The sequence below is a fragment of the Gracilinanus agilis genome, chromosome 1, assembly GCF_016433145.1.
Source record: "Gracilinanus agilis isolate LMUSP501 chromosome 1, AgileGrace, whole genome shotgun sequence".
NCBI classification, from domain to species: Eukaryota; Metazoa; Chordata; class Mammalia; order Didelphimorphia; family Didelphidae; genus Gracilinanus; species Gracilinanus agilis.
In genome coordinates, this window is record NC_058130.1 from 548047018 (window position 1) to 548065540 (window position 18523).

The window sequence follows — 18523 nt, forward strand, 5'->3', positions numbered from 1 at the left end:
TCTGTCAAGCCTTAGTTCAAACCCCACCTTCTGCAGGAAGCCTTTTCTATTTCTCCTCCTTACACCATCAATGCATCTCTTTATTCAGAGGTTGAGGCATGTCTCAAGAAAAGGTCTGCTCTTCCCCAACTTCCTTTTCCAGTACTTGTCTAATAAAAAATACTATAACATAATCTATTGTTTCCTTATACAAACATTTTCAGTAACCTCAGTGGTTCCTCAATCAAAAATAAGTGAAAGGTTAACTAGAGATCCATATAAACGTTCATTAAGAGAACTTCATTCAAAATATTAGGAACTTCTAAAGCTTAACGTCCTCGTTCCAGGCTTGGAGCAATTGTGATTGTGATCAACTCCCAAAAGCCAAAGAAGAGGGAACACCAGACCTCAGGAGCTTTATTTCCCCTAGACGTAAAGCAAGTTAATTTTTGTAGCAGAGTGTTAACGGCATATCATTCAGAAAAAATACCTTGCTTAGTAATTTTTAATATATTAACATAAATGTTTCTAAAAAGTCAATATAAGGGAAGATTGTAAACAAGGGAAAGTTGCCCCCTCTCTCCCACAGTTCAAAGCAATGGCCCTTAGGAAGTGAAATAAATTTTTGCTTTAATAATTTAAAACTACACTAAGATTTTTTTGAGATACCTATACTGCTATTACTCTTTATTTAATTTAAATTTATTTTTAAATATTTAAATTTAAATGTATTTAAATGCAATAATTGAATGTGTATTTTACTTATATATACATATGACTTTATTAAATGTACATAAATGTATATATATATGTGTTTATTAATGTGTGTACATATTTATATGCCTTTATTAAATGTATATATATGTATTTATTAAACATTATTAGGGGTTTGGTTTGGTTTTAGTTGGGGCTAAGATACATCTTGACTCTCACTACTTAGATTGAGGGCTTTGATAGAATTAACTGTCCACTAAGGTTAGTAGTGAAACCAATACTAGGGAACAGATCAGTTCAAGGCAGAGATCTTTTAGGAGAGTGAAGTGAAGAAATCTCAGGAAAAGCAGATGTTTGAGAAGAGAGATGGAATTTAGGGCTGGGGCAGAGTAGTGATATGGCCTTATGTTATATGGCCTTACATGTCAGAGGTTTCCCGGATATTGCAATTTGTGGAGGTAGTTTGAAAAATGATCTGAATATGAGAGTCAGGATACCAACAACAATGAATTCTCCTGGCACATTCTTAAAATAACTCACAGGAACCAAGGTATTCTTATTAGGCTTTTTCCTTAGCTTTGAGCCAACAAAGGAGTTGTCCTCTGTTGTATATTATCCATTCACCTTGGATTTTGTGAGGAAACTGCACTCTTCCTTTTAAAATGTATCTTACCAATGAAATTGCAGGTGTAATCCCTGTCATTTATCTTTAGAGTACTCTGTAGTATGTCACCACTCAGTGGAAACACAAGTGAATTGCATTGTTCAAATATTGCTTATCCATTCCACCAAATTAAATTCCTAGAAAATACTAATTATCTTTGGCTTATTGGTCATTTCTCAAGATCCACAAATTATAGTTTGATTGCACTCACTACAAGATAGTCAAGGAATAGCATATGTTTCATTTCATTCAATTCATGGCCTGAATTTAAGTATTAAAATTTAGTCTCAGAACATTCAGATGGAAAGCTTCTAGGAGAAAGGTGCTGGCCTTTATTGTGTGTTTTTCTCTCTAGCATCTAGCATAGTGCCTTGGATTGTCTCACTTTCTGAATAGCAAGCATTTACTAAGGACTTACTATATATACATGGCACTGTGTTAAATGCTAGGGAAACAAATTGGAGGTAATGTAAAAGTAAGGGAAGAGAGGTGACTGGGAAACCCTTCTTGGAGAAGAAATTTGAGCTTTGTTTTGAAAGAAGGTAGGGGAAGTTGGAAAGACTGGGGGTAAGGCAGGAGAGCTCAGGCATAGGAGTCAACCAGTGAAAGGGCACTGAAAAAAAAGCCTAGAAAAAGCAGAATTCTCCATTATTTCAGCCCCACTTCAGACCTTTAGCCTAGGTTATATTCCCTGGTGTTTGGATGAGCTAATGATGCACAAAGATAAAAATCAGGCTCAACCTGTTTCATGTTGTTCTTGACATAAAGGGAATTTGGTATGGGTGAGAAAGGGAACTCACTGCCTTATTAAGACGTGGATTCAAATCCAAACTCCTACATGCACTGTGTGACCCTAAGGCAAGTTACAACTCATCAGAGTTGAAAGGAATCTCAGTTAGAAACCATCCAAGGTGGTTAAGGGATATCCAGGTGGTGCCATGGATATTGTGGACTTCCTAAGTTCAGATATGGCCTCAGACACACACTAGCTGTGTGATCCTCGGGGACTTATTTAGCCCTGTTTACCTTAGTTCATCATCAGTAAAATGAAATCACTCCTCTATCTTTCCCAAGGAATGTGTCAGACAAGATTTAAAATGACTGAACAAGTCACCTAGTCAAGGGGAAATTTTGTTTCCTGGAAGCTACCCTGATGTCAATTAGTTCAGTAGATCTAAGGTGACTGGATATAGATAGGCTGTTTTGGAGTTTTAGAGGGCTGTGTGGAGGGAAAGACTGGTAACAGGGATGACTCCCTCCTGGCCAGGGAACTGACAGCATTTCCTCCTTATAAAGATGACTTCTAATTTTCTAAAAGCAATGAGAACTAAAAACTAAAACGTAATAAATTATTAATGAAAACTCCCCTTTACAAGATAACCCTTGCTTTTCTAGGGAAAGAGAGAAGTAAACTACGTTTAGTAATTAATTGATAAAGTATTAGGAAGTCAGGCGGCTCTGTGGTTTGAAAGTCACGCATAAACAGAAGGTCCTGGGTTCAAAATAGGCCTCAGACACGTCCAAACTGTATGACCCTGGACAAGTCACTTAACTCCAAGTAACCCTCACAGTTCTTTTTAGAACAAATACAAAATATTCATTCTAAGATGCAAGGTCAGGGTTATTTTTTTTTTTAAGTACTGTTGGTAGCAGAAATGCATAATAGTATTTTAAGGCTGGCAAAGGCTTCACATAGATGATCTCACTGGAGAAAGAGTAAACAATTCCTGCACACATTCCAGAGGTCCAAAGATTTTCTTTGCCTCAAGCAGCTTCAGAAACCGTACGCAGACGGCGGTGGGGAAACGACACTTCTACGCCTGCGCAATACCACTTATGAGGTAATAGGCCGAGACTTAGAAGCAGATCATGTGTGTGTCTAAGCAAACATTCTCTTCTATTTCCCTACAAGGGCATAGACCGCGGAGCCCGGCCCCTTGTTGAGTTTTGGAATGTGAGGTAAGGCCAATGCCTGGAGCCAGACTCGACCATCTTTCCAAATGACGAGGGGGGAGCAAGAACTAAATTGTAATGGCTTATCCCAAGAACTATAGCGTTCCACTCACAAGTAATGTCACCAAGCAGTATCGCCATCGCTTTGCATAGCGTGCCACACTTGTTACTTTTCCTCAAAACACTGGCGCTCTTTATACCTTGATGCTGTCTATCAGCCCCCTCCCTTTTTCCATTAGAGGGGACCCACTAGTCGGCTGAAAATGGAGCCCAGCCCGAAGTTCCTTCCGGTTTGTGAGTCGGACCGGAAGTGCTTGGGACTTCGGCTGCTTCCTGGACCGTCTAGAGCTAAATTGAGTTTTGCGTATCGTAGAGAGTAGCCTCCGCCTTCAAGCCCGCCAGTAGTTGTTTGTCGCCACCGTTGTTCTCGGGTTCTCAGCCGCGGAAGGTGAGTGGTGCTCGTGGCCCCGGCAGCACCTTTGTCCCGCCTGGGCCCCTGCTGGACCGCCCCTGCGTCCCACACCTCTGACCCCGAGAGATTGGGGAGCGGGTGGGGAGGTAGAGGTTTAGTGCCGGCCCCCTCTGGGAAGAAAAGGGGCGTGGGAGGAGGGTAGAGTTGCGGCCGGAAGCTAGAGCCGGCTCTCTATAGTCTAAACTTGTGCTTTGGGAGGGGTCGGCTTTCTCGCTACAATTCTGAGGGGGTGGATGGTAAAAGGGGGGGGGTCCCGGGAAGCTCGAACCTTTCTTCGGGGGCTGACCTTGTTGGGGTCCTCCTAGTGTCCCGCCCGAGCTCCTTCCTTGGCTGCAAACTTGTGCCCGCACTCAGGAGTTCTGAAACCGATGACTGGAAACTTTTAAGAACACTTTTGATAACTGCATTTCAGTGTAATTGTTTCCACTTGGAATCCTGTGTACTGCCGTTTTGTGCATTTATAAACACTCTAGGGCGAGGGGAGCTAGAAGGATGTGGTGCTTGAAACAAACAAAAAAGGTTAAGAACCCTGAACTAATAAAAAATTAATCCACATTCGGAAGTCTTGCCTTTAGTTCCAGAACTTATTCTGTAGTTGGCCTGTTTTTAGGGATATAGTAATTGAGGAAGTTCTGCATATTGTAACTCTTAGTACGACTTCTTGAGCTCCTAAAGAGCAATTTAAAAATATTACAGTTGAGACTGGGATTTCTGTCAGATCTAGTATTCGATTCAGCAAACGTTTGTTATAGGTTAAATTGTTTCCTTTTAAATAAAAGTTAAGTAGTTAGTTACATTTTAAAAAATTATTTATAGGAACCCAGAAAAAGAAATATAGGGTCGACTTGATTTCTTTTTTTCATCTTTTAAATGCATAAGGAACAAGGCAAAACTCAAGAGAACAGAGATGTTTCTTTAAGTTACCAGTCTGTGTGAATTTTTTTTTAAATCTTGGACGTAGGCACATTTATTAACAAACTCACTTTTTAAAGCATGTATTAAAAGTAATGCCAAAAGCTTTAGGAACAGTTTCAGTCCTGCACACTGCAACCAAACTACTTTAGAAAAATATACCCGCTGGTGAGGTGTGGCAGACAAAACTAATCTTTTCAGAACCGGAAGTTAAAAGAGTAGGTTGGAAACCAACCAGGTTAACTTTTGGAAATGAGACTAAAACTACCAGGATATCCAAGTTGGAAAACTAGTGGGTAAAAAAGTAATGAATACGTAGACTAGTTTGAAACAGTATAGAGGATCTAAAACTAAATTGTCTGAAAGCATACCCAGTATACTTTGCTACTCTACAAGATAAAGTTTCTAATTTTCTGGCATATCAGTTTTATAAAAGTCACTCAACTTTTAAGGTCATTAGGTTTTATGTACAAAAATATTACTTAATATCTCGGGTTGGTTAAGTGGCGCCTGAATTAAAATGAGGCCTCAGACACTAACTGGGTGACCCTCAGCAAGTCACTTAACCCTATTTGCTTCTGTTTCCCCATCTGTAAAATGAGGTGGAAAAGGAAATAACAATCCATTTCACTATTTTTTGCTAAGAAAACCCCAAAGACTGGAATGAAAAATGACTCAACTATAAAGCCAAAAGTTTTGCCTTTTTTCAGGCTACAACTTTGATTTTTGGAAATCGCATTTGTACCTTGGCAAAATAATGCTAAATATAGAAAATATAATTTTAAGTGGGGCATTTTACATTTTTATGCCACATTTTGTAGTGACTTTTGTAGTTCTTCATGATTACTTATGGCAAACTGAAGAAAAAGGCTTAATATTATTTTAGGGTTGAAATCTTCTACGATTACTTGAACTGTTTACTTTAGATGCCCCTTAATTTATTAGATTTCTAGTCCTAGATATCCATTGAGTCTAAATTTCTCATCTTATAGATAAAGGAGGCTCAGAGAGGTTTGTTGACTTGTCACCTGGGTAAAAAGTAGTATAGCTTTGGTTCATACACAAGGCCTCTTCAAAGCCAATGTTCTTACTACTGCCATCCTTTCTTAAAAATAATTATCTTAGTAGCTCCCAATTGCCTTATGTCTAGAGGGCTTGAAAACTCAGATCAATTGCTTCTCATTCTCTCTTGAATTTATTTTAAATCAGTCTCTGTGGGTTACATAGAGATTGATATATTTCATATATTTCTCCTAGCATCTGTCCTTTCCTTCTTTGAAGGCATTATATTAAATGCCCTGGATAAGGGGAAGGAGTTAAATTTTCCTTTAGCCTCACTAATTCTAGTTATACCTAACCTAAAACGTTCTCTCCACAAAAAAGTCTTTTTAAAAAATTAACCTGTATGAATTCTACAAAAAGATTCTAAACTTCAGACTAGAGTAGGGGAACAACATGTTCAAAATTTATGACAGATAGAACACTGAGCCTGCAGTCAGGAAGACCCAAATTGAAATCTTAGCTTAAGACACTTGGGAGGGGGCAATTGTAGCACAGTGGATTAAGAGCCAGGCCTGGAGACAGGAGGTCCTGGCTTTAAATGTGGCCTCAGACACGTTCTGGTTGTGTGACCTTGGGTAAGTCATTTAACACCCCCCCTTACCACTCTTCTGCCTTAGAACCAATATACAGTATTGATTCTAAGAAGATAAAAAGGGCTTAAAAAAAAAGACACTTGATAACTATGTAACTGGTAACTGCTGTGTTCTTTCCTCACATGTAAAAAAAAATAATAATAGCACCTACCTCAAAATCAAATGAGATAATATTTGTTAGGTACTTAGCACATTGTAGGTGCTAAATGTTATCTCTTATTAATAACTCACTCTAGCTAGGTCTCAAGCTTATATTCACTTGCTGTAATAGTTTATTTAGCTTAACTTGCACAGGTATGCCTATTAGAGAATTGGTAGGAAGATCCCAAAGAGTATAGACTGGGTGTTTTAATGAAATTCAGAGGGATGAAGGAGAGGCAATTGATTTGAATTTTTCAATTTTAATATGCGGCATTTGAGAGCAATTTACTTTGTTAGAGGTAATTATGGGAATCTGACTGGCATAGGGATATTGGACATGTCCTTGCCAACTTTTTTTTCCACATCACTCAGATCCCTTTAGAGAAAAATGTTTTTTTAATTGCTATATATGATTGCAAAACTGGGAGATTTTTGCTTGTGGAGCTTCAAAATAACTGAAGTCACAGATTTAAGTGTTTCAAATTTCAATCTAAAATGTACTTATTTAGATGTGGGCCATAAAATACATTTTGGATTCATATACAAATAATTTTCTGAATTTTTCAAATGTCCTAAATGTGACAAGGGGGACATCCGTTCTCCTTTTTTACTCTACTGATAGAAATTCTAACTAACCTTTCAGGTCTACAAAAGAAAGAAGTTTCTAACTATACTTGTATGACAGTAAAATTCTGCTTTGTGAAATAAATGGATATAGTGAACCAGATTATTAGCTAAAAGATTTGGAGCAAGAAAGAGACTTTAGCAGTCTTTCCCTTTTCATTTTTAAAAGATATTTGAAGAAGTTACATGACTTCATGCAAGTCTAAACAGCTAGTTTTTAAAAGAGCTGAAACTAGGACTAAGAACTTTTCACTGTACCATTCTAAAGTAGTTCTGACTTTTCCAACTCTGAAATATTCTGTATCTCAAGGTCTAATTGAAGATCCTCTTATAAAAAAGCTTTCCTGGTTCAAAATGATTTTTCTCCTCTGAACTAAAGTCTCATTCATTTAATGATGAAGCATGTATATGCTTTGATATCTTCTATGTTTTGGCTATGTTTATTTAAACTTTTCACATAATTGGCACAATTATAAAGTAATGCAAAATATTTTATAATTACACCCAAACTTATGCCTTTGTTTCACAAGCTACAGTAAATTTCTTGATTCTGAGACCATGTCTAACATTTGTTAATTAACTATAACAAATGTCTGCAAATGAGAATTCAGCGGGAGACCAAAAAGCCTTTTTATGGGAAACTTGCCTATCTAAAATAGAAGCATAAAGTGAAAACTTAAATTACTATTCCATAATCAACAGGTAGCAGGTTGTATTCTACTAAATTTGTCAGTATCTAGACTTGTATGCAAAAGATCGTTCCATTTTGAGAAATCTTTTGATTTTTGTTTTTTGTTATTTTCAGTGCGTTTTTTTAAAATTTAATTTTAAAATAGATAGCTAGATGGCACAGTGGATAGAGTGCCTTTGCAATCATTTAAGATCAGTTTCCTTATCTGTAAAATGGGAATAAAAATAGCACCCACCTCCCAGTATTTTGAGTATCAAATAAGATAATAATTGTAGTGTTTATCACAGTGCCTGGCAACTTAAATATTAGCTATTATTGATATTTTGTGTTTTCCCAGTACCTACATTTCCCAATACATCTCTTCCTCAAACCTCACAGATAGCAATTTCTTATATAAAAGGAAGAAAAAGAAAAGAAAATTTTTACCAGTTCAAGAATACTAGCCAAATATTGAATAAGTTTGACATTACATGCCCATATAGTCCCTTACTTTTAAGCCCCAGTTCAGTGTCTCATCATTGTGTGGACCCTTATGGCATCAGAACAGATGTATATGTTTAGAAACACCCTAATTAATGTCTCAAAAAATGATGTTTTCTTTTTAAAAGCAAAATTTAATTTTCCTTTTAAAATAAGCTTTAGGGTTTGTTTTTCATTTGATGAATAAAACTAATGTGCTTTATGATTGAATATTTCAAAAATGTTCCTCTAAAAAAATACAAAATAGAATCCCTTGGGAGCACACCCTAATGAAATGTGCTGTTCACCCTAGTGGACTGGTATGAGATTGTGTATCTCTAGTCAGAAGCAAGGTAACTAAATTCAGGAACTTAAAAACAGTATCACAACTCTTTTGGTCTAGAAAGAATGCTACGAATGCTCTAAAAAGTATGATGGCTATGAATTAAGTAAACAGACAACTGGATCTTAGAATATTTGAAATTGGAGGCATCCCTTAAGGCTTTGAGTAAGTGAATTCAAGAGAGAGGGGTGTAAGAAGAGTAAGAACATGAATACTGGCTGAAAATACAGCTTCATATATAGATAAATTCTTGGAACAATTAGGAATAACTAGAAGTCTGGGAATGAGTAATGGTTAAATTTTGGTCAAAATTAGATTTTGAGCCTAGAAAATACTATTATTTTCCCACAACATTGACTCTTGGTATGTATGGGGTTTTATTTTATGGCATGTCTGTGGTAAGTCTCAGAAGTGAGAATCTTAAAAAAACCATTAGGGTCATACTTTTACAAATACAGTGATGCAACTGTAACAGGGAGTGAAAGTAACCAGAAAAGAGGAGGAAAATTGATGTTAGTCATGGGAGCCATCTGTTCAAGGCTAATATAATAAATAAAAATTTTTTGCTGCTATGCTAAACACTTCATTTATAGAAGGAAATTTATGGCACTGAGAACTAGGTGATAGTTCATTCTTTGGAGTCCAGGGATTTATTTTTAGTACAGAGCATAGTGTTTTTCAGTGTCATAGATGAATGTTGTATATGGAACGTAAGTTTTAAAATTGTTATATTGGTCAGTGGATGAAATCAGTTGTGGCTATTTGTAGATCTAGCTAAAAGAATATAGCTCATTGCAGAGTCTCATTCTTTTTAGCCGGAGCTTTTGCAGATTACTAGCCGGATCTCAGCTCAATCATGGTATAGTAAAAGATAATTTATTGTGAAATGTTTATGGGACTTGTAATTGTTTAAGTAAATTTTAGATCGTTGAGGGGCAGAATATTTTAAAGGAATTCTTGCTTTTGTTGATAAAGAACAAAACATTTGTATTTCTTACCAGTTTCTTTCCAATTAAATTTTTCCTGGACACTTAAATATCTTGACTGAAAATTTGTATAAATTTCTTTTGCCATGGGTGCATTCTATTTTTAAAAAATCAACCACTTAGCCTCTTTAAAGTGATTTCCTAGGCCAGAAGTGGAAATCCAGTGGCAATTTGAGCTTGAACAAGTTAAAAGTACTAGGTGAAAACCCTATTCCCATAGTTATATTTCACAGCTACTCATTTTTAGTTGCCTTATAAAGCAGCAACTAGATGGGGAAGGGAAAAAATAGCTTTGAATAGATGGAAAGAACACTTTATGATAATTAACAGTTACTACTACTCTGTATTTTATAAAAGCTTTAACTTTCAAAGTATAAAACTGATACTGATTCCCTATAGGTAAATAAACTTCTCCAAATCCATTATACACAATTCAATTATTGAGTAGATCATGCTGGCAGCTGATTAAAGGTTTGGTTTTTGTTTTTAATTTGAGAAATTGTCAGTTGCTGTTAAGTCCTTGGTATTTTCTGTACATATCATGTATGTCCTATCAGTTTGATGTTAGCTTTGAATTCATCATTTTGGTGGTTGTGAATTATAGTGTTGGCCTTTTGGAGTCTTGAAGACCTAAATCTAAATTCCACCTCTCCAGGCAAATACTTTCAGGTGTAAACTATTGACTTGGTATTGATCTATGTTGGTATAGAGAAGTGATTGTTTTGAAGCTACCTAGAGGCCCAGTCCAAAAAAACCCAGTTGTTTAAATATTAAGGGTGACTGGTTTTAAAAACATGAGTCTGTTTTTTCCCTTGATACAAATGTTATATAACTAATAATTAATGTATAGGTTGTAGAAGCAAAGGCCCTTGACTTCTTTCAAGTAAAGATACTATCTTGCTAAACAGAGCAGGAATATAATGGTATAGTCTTCATATCCTTTACTCCCTTTTTTGGAAGTTCCTTATTTGTCATATGTTGCAACCTGTTCACACCTACACCATAAGCATCTTCATTACCCTTTACATCTGGAAGGTCTAGAGGTCTTTAATTCAACTCATTCTTTTTAGTTTCTTTCTGGGGCAAGTTTGGTAGAGGGGCTTTATGATATCCTGAAGGCAGTTTATGGAGGAACATAGGCAAAAGTCAAAGCGAATAGGTAGCTATGGATAGGTGGTTGCCATCTGTATCACTGGAGAAAATAACCAAATTAATGAGATCAGATCCATTTGAGTCTTTATGAACTTAAGAAGAGGGAAGGGCTTAATGTTTAAACAGTTTTAATTTAAGTTGTGTTCTTGTGTTATTAACTTAAAACTTTTTACTTCTCTTTCATTACTAGGATTTATCAGTCAACATGTCAAGCAAAAGGGCAAAGACAAAGACCACCAAGAAGCGCCCTCAGCGCGCAACTTCAAATGTATTTGCTATGTTTGATCAATCACAAATTCAGGAATTCAAAGAGGCCTTCAATATGATTGATCAGAACAGAGATGGTTTCATTGACAAGGAAGATTTACATGACATGCTTGCTTCCTTAGGTAATCATGGATTTTTACCATTTTATATACCTCACATTATAATGAATCTTAAAATATTTTCATATTATAAGTTTTAAAATACTGAAACCACTTCAGCATGGTAATAGGCACTGAGGTAACACCAGGGCTTAGAAGAAACAACCAAAAGCAGCTTTTGGAACTGTCAACATTTTAGAATAGGCCTATCTAATGGATTATTCCCTTATTTGAGTGTACATTTTATGTTCTAGAATTTGTATTTGTTGACTTTTAAAAATTATTGAGCATCTACTTAGTTTTTAAGTTTTTAATAAATGCTACATATTAGATGCAAATGCTAAAAAAAATGGTAGTCTCACTGTTGTGATAATGAAATTAAATCTGCCCTGCACTGTCAAGGAATTTATATACTAGTAAAAAGATAAGAAAGGCATTAATTATAAATTAGAATATGAGAAATGCATAAATTTAACTTGAGCTTGGCAGATGAGGCAGCTAGCTAAGAAGACTGAATAAACCCTAGATCAGTGATGGCAAACCTTTTAGAAACCAAGTGCCCAAACTGCCAACCCTTGTGCCACATGTGAGCCTCCCACCTTAACCCAGACAAGGGAGGGAGGTGTGCTCCCATTGGGCTGCTGTGAAGAGAGGTGGGTGAAGTGAACATGTCATGAGTTCACCAACACGGCCATAGATGAAATAATTGAGGTATAAAGAGCTGAGATTCAACCCATGTCTAGACTTAAAGACTTAGGAATCAAATGTTCTGTACATTTAGAATACCGAGTATTAAAAATTGAGGCATGTTAAAGTGAAAGATCTGGTTAAATAACTACATTGTTTTGGGATTTGTTTGTTTAAATTGAATTTGTATTTTATTTGAAAAGGCTTAATAAATGTGAGTTAATCTTTTTTAAAATGTGGACATCTTTATAGGAAAGAATCCAACTGATGAGTACCTAGATGCCATGATGAATGAAGCTCCAGGTCCTATAAATTTTACCATGTTCCTCACAATGTTTGGGGAAAAGTTAAATGGAACTGATCCAGAAGATGTCATCAGAAATGCTTTTGCTTGCTTTGATGAAGAAGCTACTGGTAAGAGAAACCTTTTAAGATAGATTGTTGACTATTGGCCACAAGACAAACAAATGAATGCACTTAGGAGAACAATTAAAAATATAACTATAAATTATCATTTTTATTTTGATGATATGAAAATCCTTCAATTTTTGTTAGCTTGAAATGTTTATGTGTAATCTATTTTATGTACAAATCAGTTTTCAGTAGAAATTTTTGTTAACCCTTAGCTAGCTTTCTTTTACTACCTACCATTATTTCTTGGCCTCCTTGCTCACACTCAGACCATGGAGCTTCTAGCTTTTATGGACACTTAATCAAAATAATCTGCCCCCAAATTATAACATCTCAGGCCATTTTAGAAAAATCTTTTTTTTTTTAATTTTCCTCACTATTGACTGACTTCAATGTTCATTTTCACCTTCCCTGTTTCCAAATGTCAAAGAATGAGAAGTTTAGAACGTGCCTATAGAAATATAACTGTTAGTTAAGATGAAACATCCAGAGGTCAGAGCAGTGGTAAGAGATAATGATGTTAAGCAGCTCTGAGTCTTCTGAATATTACAAACTTCCCATAATTTGACCACTTGTGGATTTTTTTTTTCTTTTAAAACCTTTAACTTCTATCTTAGAATTGATACTAAGTATCTTGGTTCAAAGGCAGAAGAATAGAAAGGGCCAAGCAGTTGGGGTAAATGACTTGGCCTGGGTCACACAGAAGTATGTTTTTGTGTGTGTGTAGTAAGATATGCACACTTAACACTCATAAAAATTGCTTTTTAAGGGGCAGCTGGGTAGCTCAGTGGAGTGAGAGCCAGGCCTAGAGACAGGAGGTCCTAGGTTCAAATCCGGCCTCAGACACTTCCCAGCTGTGTGACCCTGGGCAAGTCACTTGACCCCCATTGCCTACCCTTGCCAATCTTCCACCTATGAGTCAATGCACAGAAGTTAAGGGTTTAAAATTAAAAAAAAAAAAATTGCTTTTTAAAAGATTATCAAAATAGCCCATCTTTCGAATTTTTTTATCTTGTTTTTCATAGGAACTATTCAAGAAGATTACTTGAGAGAATTACTGACAACAATGGGAGACAGATTCACAGATGAAGAAGTAGATGAGCTGTATAGAGAAGCACCTATTGACAAAAAGGGAAATTTCAATTATATTGAGTTCACACGCATTCTTAAACATGGAGCAAAAGACAAAGATGACTAAAAGGAAATGTCAAATTCATGCCAACAGTTCTTGTTTTCACTTTGTTTATTTCTGAGACTTTCTGATAGAACATGTTTGCATGCACTCAGCTTTACAGCTTTTGCCTCTCATTGTATTTATTCCAAGCCATTTGGGGCACACTTGCACCTCTGTAATCAGACTGGAAAAAAGGGGGGTTATCACTTTTTTAAGCTGAAGTAAAATAGAATTGGAGAAATGATCATTGACTTGTGAAAGCCTAAATGGGGGGAAAATCTCAATTTCTGGTTTAGCTGGATTTTTTTTACATTTTTTGTATTAAATACTTTTAAAATAAAGATTGTGAACAAAGTATTTCCACTAAACATAGGCATTAGTTATATTTTAGTAATGTCTGAAATTTTAAAATTGTAGTATTTTAAACATAAGGGCCAAACCCCTTAAAGTTGCAGCCTATTCAGGAAATCAGAAATTTCTTCCTCAGGAAGCAGTGTTAACTCNAAGTTGCAGCCTATTCAGGAAATCAGAAATTTCTTCCTCAGGAAGCAGTGTTAACTCCTCTATTCTTTATTCTTACATCAAATTAAAAACACTTCTGAGATGAAGTATTTGTTCAAAACCTGTAGCTCACCAACCTCATCAGTTGATGGAAGCTTGGGCATTTGTTTAGTCCCTATTTCCAGAGACTATAAATGAAGTAACTGGTAGAAAAAATGGGAGTTATCTACTTGTTTTCCCATCATCCTTTGCTTTCTATCTACCTCCATTCTATCTTTATTCCCAGTGCCTAATAGTGTCCTGAATACTAATAAAACTAACCATTGAATCACCAAGAATTAAACAAGTGCCATAACCTCCTTTGTATGAGCAGGATTCCATTGCTCTCTTCTATTTTTGATCCATATTTGCATTGTTAATTTTGTAGTACTTGGGTAGCTTTAATTCCAAATTATGCCTTTCCATTGCCTATTTTGAAATATCTGTGCCTTTTGAGAATAAAAGCCTTTAAAGGTGTATTACATTTTATCAAATACTGCACAAAACATTGCACTGAATTATGTAATGAATCCTAGACCTTACATGGTCCTTTCTTCATCTCTAATACACTGAATAAAATACATATCCCAGTTATTTTTTTGGCTCTGGCATACTGTAAGGTATAACATAGTCCTGCATATTTGTTACTTAAAATAAACCACAGTTTGTTTTTTAGGGACATTGCTTCATAATTGAAGTTGGCATGTTACATATACCACCGATGTGTTCTATTTAAGCACAAATATTTGTATTTTGATAAAATGAGGATTCTTTTAAGCCAGTAAGTTTGAGGCAAACGGGCATCTTTGTATACTCATAAATTTTGCTTTAAACTTTTGCAATCATGAAATAAATTTATTTCTTAGAAGAAATGGGCCTGGGTGTTGTGGTGCACGCCTGTAATCCTTGCTCCCTGAAGAGGCTGAGGCAAGTGAAACCTTTGAACTTGGAAGGTCTGAGCTACAGTAGAGTGGAAGCTGATCAGGTGGTCCTGCTAAGTTTAATGCCAATATGGTAAGCACTCTGGGGAACAGACAATCACCAAATGCCTCCGGAGAAGTGAACTAGTACAGGTCATAAAAAACAGTTGGTACTTACATAGCAGTCATTAATGCCCATGATTAGTTGCTACACTTCTAATCTGTGCAAATCAAAATAGGGAGTCCCAATCTCCAAAAAATAATAAAGCATACCATTCCATCCTTCACAGTATTAAGATCATGTGTGAATAGATATTTTTGGCTTGCCCTCAAACTGCATGCCTGTGTAAGTGGCGGATTTATCACTGACTCACTTATAAAAATAATTTGTGCAAGCACAAAAATGAAAGGAGATAAAATTCCATTTTAATAATCGAGGCAGGTGGTCTTATTTTTCATAGCTGACTTCTAAAAACTGTTCCAGTTTATTCTAAGTCCATGAAATATTTCCCAAACTTCTTAAAATGTACAAAATCACAATGAAAACCAAGTTACTTCAAGTAGAAGTAGGATAAAATCACTGCAATTCTAAATAAGATTAACCACATTAAATACATGATTTCTTTAGATTACAGATAGATACTTTTGAATCATATCACCATTATTTGGTGATCACTCGGTTATGCAGAGCAGAGTTGGACTGGCAAGAGGACTAACTTTAATTTGGGAAATTCTGCTGTCAGTATCTGTATTACTCAAGTGTTCTGCTTGATAGGAAATAGGTGCTTTAATATATTCCTTGCGTTTCCTGCCAAAAAATTCAGTCAATAATGTGTCTTTTAAGTGGAGTGTGTTAAGAATGGTCCCAAATGAAAAAAGATGTCCTCCCCTATGAAGCCAGTGGCACCTGCTTTAATAAATCTCCCAAAAACTCAATTGCAGAATTAGTCTCTATGAGGAGATTTGGAGCAGTTGGTGTTATATCAGATTTACCTAAAAGAACTGTCTATAGCAAAAATCCCTTTAGCTTTATCAGTGGTCTCCATTTCAGGAAGCATTCACAAAAGAACTAAACCTTTGGTTTAGCAACAGTGAACACTGATGAAATAGCTAGTCCAAATTTAGCAACCATAATCAGCACAAAGAAATCAATTTGACTGACAATCAACAGCTTCCACGGTAGACTCCAAACCCTCTTTAGTAACAATCTCCAGTGGAAAATCAGCATCAGCTTTTTAAAAAAATTCCATTGGAATATACAAGCTTTCTTAGGCTAATGATACATACATGAAGCTTTAGGCTATTAGCATCATGTGCCTGGCTATAGATATAATAGATTCTGTGTAAGGTTCAACTTTTGCCTAGTAAGTAGCTTGATGTTAGATTTAAATTAACTCCAAATTCTTGTTTTCCATTGAGTTTATTAATAATCACTTGAAATAAAGAAAGCAGATACATAGAAAATTTAAGCCTAATCTAACCTAACCCTGACCACGTGGTTCTCCACATGGCTGTCTCTCAACCATGGTGCTTCCCTGCTGCCATCCCAGGGAATAGAGAACTGGGGCATGTCCCACATCACACCTTTACTCTTTGTGCCCACACATCACACAGCACAGGCACCAAAGAGGAGGACTGAGGAAGAACCAAGTTGGGTCAGATGCGCTGAAAGTCAAAGACTCAGGTGGAGGAAGGGGTTCTATTTATACACTGATGAATCCTTGACACCAGAAATTGGGTGGGATTAAGGACAGGAAGAGGAGGTAGATGGCTCAGTGGATCTTGAGGACTGGGCCTAGAGTCAAGAAGACCTGAGTTCAAATCCAGCCTCAGATATTCACTAGCTGGCATCCTTGGGCAAGTCACTTAACCCTGTATGCTTCAAATTACCTCATCTGTCAAATGAGATGGAAAAGGAAATGAGATTGCAAACATGACTAAGCAACAAAGGAGATAATGTTTGAGTTGGGGAGTAACATTCAATGAGTTTTTTACACAGAAAAAAAGCCAAGGAATCTGACAAATTTAGAGAAAAACTGGGGATAAAGATTTGGGTAGGAAGAAGAGAAAAGGAAGATAAAATGAGAAATGAGAGTTAGCTGTGATAGACCTTTTGGCATCTTGGAAAGAAATCTGGGAAGAGCTTCAAGGGAGCAACAATGTTAAATATGCTATGCAAGATGAGAAGGGGAAAAGCTTTAAGACATAGGCTCATTTTTGACATGAATTCCTCACATATCTTCATCAACATACATATCCTCAATTATGGATTCATGAATTCATCTTAGTTCACTTACCTTCTTAAAAGATGAATGATTGGGGCAGTTGGGTGGCTCAGTAGATTGAAAGTCAAGTACAAAGACTGGAGGTCCTGGGGGCAAATCTGGCCTCAGACACTTCCTATGTGACCCTGGACAAGTCACTTAACCCCCATTGCCTAGCCCTAACCACTCTTCTGCTTTGGAGCCCATACACACTATTGATTCTAAGACAGAAAGTAAGGGTTAAAAAAAAAAAAGGAAATGGTCAATAATGAACAGGCAGTTCTCTAGAGCAGAAAGCTAAGCTACCAATAACCATATGAAAAAATGCTCTAAATCACTAAAAATAGTCATTGTTCACTCACATCTGACTCTTTATGACTATCCATGGAGATTTCCTGGCTAAGAAACCAGAGTTTCCAGTGGAGTAAGGCAAATAGAGGTTAAGTGACATGCCCAGAGTCACACAGTTTGTATCTCCAGTCCAAATTTGAACTCAGGTTTTCCTCACTCAAGGCCCAATGCCCCTATTTACTGTGCCACTTAGCTGCTTCACTAAAAATAAGAAACACAAAAAATCAGAATAGCCAAATAAACTAGGATAGTAAATGGTAATGGACTATTATTATGCTGTAAGAAACCATGAAAGGAATAGGTTCAGAGAAACACAAAAAGGTTATGTACTGATAGAGAGTGAAAACGAGCACCGCTAAGAGAATAACCTATATACCGTGACCAAAAAAACCAAACAAACAAAACCACAACCCTGCAAAATTAAGGAAACCTCCCTGAAACCTGCCCATCCTGAAACATTTTTAAAAAAAACAGAACAAATGGAGGTTCATAGAGACAAATGGGGCAGTTTTGAAACATGCTAAATCCATCTTGTGCTTTTTTTAAAATGGGTCAACTCTTTTGGTAGCAATTCAGTTTAATATGTCTCTATAAGGAGATTTGTTCTATTATTTGTATGTAGAAAAAGCGTACATTAATTGTTTAAATACAGAATAATTAAGAAATTATTTTTTAAAAACTTGATTTACCATAAATGGTGATCATGGAAGAAAATAGCCAAAAACCTTCCAAAAGTTTCATTTCCTCCAAAGCATTTATACAAAATCCAAAGACGATTTTTTAATCTTTGTGTGTAAAAGTTATTTCTTTATTGTGTAAAAGTCTTAACAGCCTGGGGTCTGCTGTGGCTGACTAATTTTTTTCTCCCCTGAAGCATCTCTCCTGGATTCCTATGTCTTTTTTCTGCTTATCTATTAAATAGCTGTTGGTACCTCAAACCCGGCCATGGCAGAATATTTTTGGATGTTTTGGCAATAATTTCTTGTGGCTTTATCTATCTTGTGGTAACTTTTTGTACACATTTTCAAACAAATGCATGTTTTCTCTATTTTCACCCCAATACAGA

At 36.2% G+C, this 18523-nt stretch overlaps 1 protein-coding gene across 2 annotated transcripts; it reads left to right on the forward strand.

Moving 5' to 3' along the window:
* The first annotated feature begins 3614 nt into the window (after positions 1-3614).
* On the forward strand, positions 3615-13750 carry LOC123239461 (myosin regulatory light polypeptide 9). 2 transcript variants are annotated; one of them, XM_044666749.1, is made up of 4 exons: positions 3615-3758; positions 10936-11134; positions 12050-12211; positions 13234-13750. In XM_044666749.1, exons 2-4 carry the CDS (start codon positions 10951-10953, stop codon positions 13404-13406), a joined length of 519 nt encoding a protein of 172 aa, XP_044522684.1. In that variant the 5' UTR covers positions 3615-3758; positions 10936-10950; the 3' UTR covers positions 13407-13750. The 2 variants fall into 2 exon arrangements, with proteins under 2 accessions (XP_044522684.1, XP_044522676.1); XM_044666741.1 differs by lacking the exon at positions 3615-3758 and adding an exon at positions 9385-9466.
* Positions 13751-18523: the final 4773 nt, after the last annotated feature.

Bases quoted from the DNA above. Each gene is read 5' to 3' on its own strand.
- LOC123239461 (XM_044666741.1), top strand. The intron at 11,135-12,049 runs GTAATCATGGAT...ACATCTTTATAG, and splicing joins TGACATGCTTGCTTCCTTAG to GAAAGAATCCAACTGATGAG. The intron at 12,212-13,233 runs GTAAGAGAAACC...TGTTTTTCATAG, and splicing joins CTTTGATGAAGAAGCTACTG to GAACTATTCAAGAAGATTAC.